Source organism: Marmota flaviventris, chromosome 6 (assembly GCF_047511675.1).
Source record: "Marmota flaviventris isolate mMarFla1 chromosome 6, mMarFla1.hap1, whole genome shotgun sequence".
In the NCBI taxonomy this organism is placed as follows: Eukaryota; Metazoa; Chordata; class Mammalia; order Rodentia; family Sciuridae; genus Marmota; species Marmota flaviventris.
In genome coordinates, this window is record NC_092503.1 from 157,781,774 (window position 1) to 157,788,381 (window position 6,608).

Consider the following 6,608-nt stretch of genomic DNA (forward strand, 5'->3'; position numbering starts at 1 on the left):
TATCACTTTAGTCATAAATCAAGCATTCACATGTTCATAGATGTTCTGTACTCTCAATTATAAGCACTATGAGTCTGTCCTAGTGCCAATACTACACCGTCTCAATTGCTATGGCTTTATACAAACCTTAGATGGATGGTGGAGCAAGCTCCCCCATTTTTCTGTATCTTCCAGAATATCAAAACTATTTTACAATTTTGCTTTTTTATATGTATTTTATCATCTAATCTACAGTGACTCAACATGAATCTTCATATAATTTTGCAGAAAACTGATATAGCATTGCAACTACAATCTATGATGTAAACTTCCATTTATTTGAATCTTCTATTTACAATATTTATGGTTTGTAAACAGAGATCCTAAACATTTATTAGATTTATTACCAGGTATTTGGCATATTTCTATCACAGATGATATTTTATCTCATTTTGTAATTGCCTACTGCTGATACTTATCCATGTAAGCCAGTTTTGTATGTAGAGATATGCCCTGATAAACCCAGCCTAATTCCCTTTTAAGATTGGGAGCCATCTTGTCAAAAGGCATAAAAAGTTAATTTCTGCTTTACTATAAATTACTGCGATTTCTAAACTTGCTTGGAATGACTGCCAGTGCCTTGAACTCACCCATGCCTGTTTTTCGCTGACCAGATAGCAACCCTCTCTGAAACCTTAGTGGCACTTCAAAAATTCTAATGTTGGAATCTAAATTTACTCCCTAAGTGCTGAACCATTTAGACCATTAACCTACTACCTGCCTTTGTATTATGTTTGTCAAAATCCTGTTATCTGTAAGTTCTCAAGACACTCCCCTTTTGCAACTTTTTGTGCTATAAAGCTGTGCTCCTAGAAAGCTGGAGTGCTGTCTTCTATTCCCATGGATTTGGGGAGAGACAGCCCCGGCTGGCCAGAATTACAAGCTTGCTTTAATTGGATTTAAATTTGAGTCGATGGTCATTTCTTTGCATGGTGGTTTAACAATCCAAAAACTTTTCTGTGACAATTTAGATATTAGCTGTCCTTTAAAAGCTCATGTGTAATACAACGAAAGAAAGTATAGAAGTGCAACGATTGCATTATGAAAGTCTTAACCTCATCAGTGCATTAATCCACTTGAATGGATTAAGTGGGTGGTGACTGTGGGCAGGTAGGATGTGGCTGGAGAAGGTGGGTAACTGGGGGTGTGACCCTGGAGTGCTGAGAGCCACGGCTGAGTCTGTATGGCCCCTGGCATTTTGCCAACAGTATTGATTGACAGGCGCCTCTGCCTGTCCGCCTCTGCCGCAACTTTTGAGTTCTCGCACCATTTTGGAGTTCTCGTGGGGATTTCCGGGGATTCCCCGAGAGTTCCCATTGGTTGGGGAAGTGCAGGAGGAGGGATTTCCGGGAGAGATATTTCCGGCTGGGGGTTCCTGGAGAAGCCTCGTGGCGCGTTCGGGAGGATTCCCCGGGAGCTGTGTGAAGTGTTTTCCTGCAGTTTAAAAATAAAGTTTGTTCCTGCTTCAGTGGCTCGTGATTTGTGCCCAGCCAGACTGCGGCACTGGAGTTTATATTTTGTCCCTGGTAAGTGGAGCTCTATGCTTCTTTGTTACCATGTGCTGAGTTGCTTTCCTCCACCATACCCTTGAAGCCAGAATTAGACAGGAAGTCAGTAGAGATGGGTAAATTGAGTCAGGTCAGATGAGTCAGGCCAATTTTAAGTGAGTCCAGCAAGTTGGAGACTGAGGGAGTGAAAATTAATTCCTTCAGATCCCTTATCAAAAACCTGCCCCTGCTCCAACCTGTTGCCAGGGTCACCTGTCCCAGGAATTGCCCCTCCCTACAGGGAGCTATAAGGTTGTTAATTAATGTGTCCTGGGCTGCTCCACCCTGCCCTTCCCCTTCAGCCCACCTGTTCCCACCTTTTGGCCATCCCACCCAGCATTCCTGGGCCTAGTCTTGTATGCAGGAAGGAGAGAGATAAGGGGAAGAGGGCAGGAGAACAAAGGAAGCCTAGGACCTATAAAAAGGGCAGAACACCTTGCTTCTAGGGATACCAAGACACCAGCTACGGCCCCCTTCTCTCTCCCGGGAGAAGTCTATGTTTCCCCTTTTTAAAATAAGCCCTGGTTTATATGCTTGCCTTGGCGTGCTTCTCTAATGTTCAAACTTCAACATGTGAGAAAGCAGAACCCGTTACGATAACCAGCGGTATCACGCTTCTGCCTGATGTTCTGTCTGTCTCAGCTTGGGACCTGCCGCAGTCCGGCTGCAGCAAAACAACCGGGGGATGACGAGCAACTTGTGTAGATTGATACAGCAGGAGTGGGAGCCGTTTATTGTAGGACAGGAGTGGTATTTATACATTCCACACAGCTTATCTAATTAACATAAACTAGATACAGCAGTCAACCAATCAGGAATCTCCACACTTAAACAGCAGGGACCAGAGCTGAGCAGTGAGCCAAAGTAAACTTTTCCCTTTTCTACATTGCTCTAGTCAGGTCTTTTGGTTGTAGCAGCTAAAGCTGACTAGAATACTGTGAAAGCAGCACTTAGAGGGAAGTCTATAGCATTAAATGCATGCATCAGAAATAGCATTAAAAAGAATAAAATGCCTAGGGACAAATTTAACCAAGGAGGTCAGATTCAAATACTAAATATTGCAGGCACTGTGTTAATCCGGGATGCAAAGAAAAGATCACCGACTCCAGTTTTAAATCAAATTAAAGCAAGCTTGTAATTCTGGCCAGGACTATCCCTCCGGAAAACCCTGGGCTGGAGAACAGTACCCCAGCTCTCTAAAGCATAGTTTTATAGCACAAAAAGTTGCAAAGGGGGGTGTCTTGAGAATTTACAGATAACAGGGTTTTGACAAGCATAATACAAAGGCAGATAGCAGGATAATGATCTACATGGCTTAACATTTCAAGGTAGGAAATAAATTTGGCTTAGCATATTATGCAGTCCCTCTTCCCATATTTCTTGATATCTCTGTGCTTATTTTGTCTACTGCCAAAACTGCCACTGCCTCTCTTCTTCTGACTTCTTACTTCTCTTCCATTATCTCACTTTGTTTTCTCCTCATATAAAATTGCTAGTGTGCATGAATTGCAAATTAGTTGTTGTTTTCCCTGATGATTTATTTTCCTTGTGATCCACACTAGACACAGGTGACATCTGCACTTTAAATGTCTTCGAGACAGGGAGATTTGAACTGCACCAAAGTATCAACAGCAATCAGTCTGTTTCTGAAGAAGTAGAGTTTCAGGATTAGCAATGAAAAGTCTCAGAGGGAATGGTGTCCAGGGTCCTAAAAGTGAAGAAGGCTGTAAGAGACAGAGCCAGTCATTAAGGCAGGTAAAATGTCCCGCACAGAAAAAACTCTCTTTTGAGAAAACAGCAATGAAGCTAGTATCAGTGACGTTGAAGGATATTTTCAATGGGGAGGGACACCCCGAGTCCACTGACTTTAGACCAAGGTCCAACCTTGGTGTACAACAGAAAATTCCAAAGGGAGATAAATACCCTATATCCAGGGAACACTCCAAAGATAGCCCAGAATTCATTCAACAGCCAAAACTCCTCCCACAAAAGAAACCCTGTAAAGGCAACCCATGTGGGAGGGCTTCTGGACACCAGTCAGGCCTTATTGTTCACGGGAGCATTCATGGCAGAGAAAAGCCTTTTGGATGCCGCGATTGTGGCAGGACTTTCAGTCGAAGCACACACCTTATTGAACATCAAAGAACTCACACTGGAGAGAGACCTTATGAGTGCAGCGAATGTGGAAGCATTCAGCCGGAGCACTAACCTCAACCAACATCAGCGAACTCATACTCAAGTGAAGCCTTATGAGTGTCGTGCATGTGGGAAAGCCTTCAGTGACCGGTCAACCATAATCCAGCACCAGCGCATACACACTGGAGAGAATCCCTACAAGTGCAGTCAGGGTGGGAAATCCTCCAGCTGGGTCTCCTCTCTCTCCGAACACCAGAGAACACACACAGGGGAGAATCCCTATGAATGCAGCGACTGTGGGAAGGTGTTCAGTCGCAGCTCCTCCCTTACTGAGCACCAGCGGACCCACACTGGGGAGAAGCCCCATGTGTGCAGGGAGTGTGGAAAAGGCTTCAGTCGCAGCTCCTCCCTCATGACTCACCAGAGAACTCATACCGGAGAGAAGCCTTACCTATGCAATGCCTGTGGGAAGGCCTTCAGCAGAGCTCAACTCTTGTCAGACACCAGAGCTTCACACCGAGGAGCACTGCTGAGTCTGTACCAGGCTCCACAAGAGCACCTGCATGTCCTCCTCACAGAACCCTTGGTTCACACACCTGGACCACTAGCCGCCCCAGTTTCAAGCTTTCCTCCACCCCTTTCTCTTCTTCCTTCCTTCTCCTCCTTCCTCTCACTCTCCCTGAAATGCTCAAAGGAGTGATCAGTGAAACAAAGGGATGGCCTTCAGAGGCTAACATGCTCAATCTCGTATTCTGAAAGGCTCCAACCTTCGCACACACAGCTGCCTGGCACTCTGTGGCTTGTCACCTTGATTTTCCATAGGGCTTGAGTCTCCACTCAGTGAATCATGTTTCCCAACCACTTCTGACCAGTTTGGGATAGTGGTATTGAGGCAAATCTCCTGACTTAGAAAACCAGATTTTTCTTGTCTCCCACCCTTGCCTTTTCACCATAGTATTTTCCCTCAAAGAATAATCCATAGTTTTACTAATGTGCCTAAATAATCCTAATTTCCTTTTATTAAATATTTACCCAGAACTTCCTAAAAAATCATAGAGACATTTAGTTCCTTCAATATTGGGGGGGGGGGCATGCTTTCAGTTGCTGTCCTGTTTTTAAGAACTTTTCTTTTGTTTCCAGACTCGTGAAACTCAGAGCCTCTGGCTTTAACTTTTACCAGTCTGATCTCAAGGATAAACCCAGGACCTGTTTCTCAGTCCTCTTCCTATTTGACATTTGCAGAACTGACACTTTCGGCCACTCTTCTTAAAACTTGGGCATATCTTAGGACCCAAGATTCTGTGGTGATCCACTCTGCCTTTCTCCTGGTATTTCTCTGAGCAGCAGTGATCATCTCTATGATTTGGGGTAAGGGTGAGGCCAGAATAACTCATTTTATTGGATTATATACTTGAAGTAATTGAATAAGATAAGTTCCTTAAAGATAGAGAATTTGTTTTCAATTCATATAAAACATCAAAAAGAACTAAGTAGACACTGAATGCCTATAACTGTTGCTTAGTAAGGCTTCACTATTCCCTATGATCAGTCTGCCCGACTTTTGGTGAAAGGGCTTAGTAACTGATTCCCAGTGTCTTGGGCCTATATTATTAAGTAAATGCAACATGCTGTCCTTTCTTCCGGACTTGACTTAGCTGGCTTATTAAACTACCACTTTGTTAAAAATCAGCCCATAGCTTTGCAGTGTTCACAAGAAAAATTTCAGACACCTTTACAAGGCCTTTCATAATTGGGCCTGTTTATTTACTTATTTCCCATCAGCTCCCCAAGGCAGTACATGTGGGCAGACCCATCCTCTGTCCCCACGACACCTTCTTTTCATGGTAGTCCATGGCACCTTTTACATGTCCCACTTTCTTCTCTGTATCTCCAGAGATTCTGCACAAGACCCCGCTCACATCCTGTCTCCTTTGTGACACTTTTTCTCCCCACCACCTTAGAAATCCTTTGCCATGAGGATTTGCATTACTCTCCCACATTGCTTTATTCTGGTTTCTGGTTCTTTCAGGTCTCCTTTTCTTTTCTCTGTTTGTTTCTGTTTTGTTTATGAAGCAGTATCTCTCTGTGGCCCAGGCTGGCCACGAACCCCTGGCTCAAGAGATTTTCCCACGGCAGTCTCATGAGTATTGGGACCACAGGCACACCATGGTAGGGGCTCAGGTGCCTTTTCCCATAAGCTGTTTGAAATTAGAAATCATCTCAATCTCTTCTAAGCCCCACCTAATACAAACAGTGTAGTTCTGGACTCTAGTTTTAATCTAAACAGGAGGGGTTAATTTAATGTTGCAGCACTAAGTCTTTTCACAGAGATGGTCTTTCACGGGTATCATGGCCTTTGTCACCCTACCCTGAATACTAAACTAAGTCTTTGGATTGACCCTTTAGAGCTCCTAGGATGCTGGCCTCTGGGCTTTCTACTTCATGTCAAATGATAAAGCCATGCCTGACATAATAGGTGCTCAGCAAAGGCTGGTTGATGTGATTCCACTGTTGCACAGCCACTGTAGCCTTTCATTTCATCTCCTGCAGGGTCTGTAGCTTTTATTACAGAAATTAAAAAACTAGAAGGTGTTTCTTTTAACTGTCATAATAGGCAACAGCCATCTATTCTATTCTAACTCCATCGTGTGTTAAATGTGATTCACGAGGGCTGGGGATGTGGCTCAAGCGGTAGCGCGCTCGATTGGCAGGCGTGCGGCCCGGGTTCAATCCTCAGCACCACATTCAAACAAAGATGTTGTGTCTGCCGAAAACTAAAAATAAATAAATAAATAAACATTAAAAAAAATGTGATTCAAGACACAAAAAAATAGAAAGCCAAAACCACATACATAACAGCATTGAAGGAAAGAAAAGATTCCCAGG

The 6,608-nt window shown here is 43.8% G+C and overlaps 1 protein-coding gene across 1 annotated transcript; it reads left to right on the forward strand.

Moving 5' to 3' along the window:
• Window positions 1–3,260: 3,260 nt before the first annotated feature.
• Window positions 3,261–4,970, forward strand: Znf391 (zinc finger protein 391). Its single transcript, XM_071613863.1, is given in 4 exon segments — window positions 3,261–3,772; window positions 3,774–4,198; window positions 4,201–4,259; window positions 4,965–4,970. Coding segments are annotated over 4 exon segments (1,002 nt in total).
• The last annotated feature ends 1,638 nt before the right edge of the window (window positions 4,971–6,608 follow it).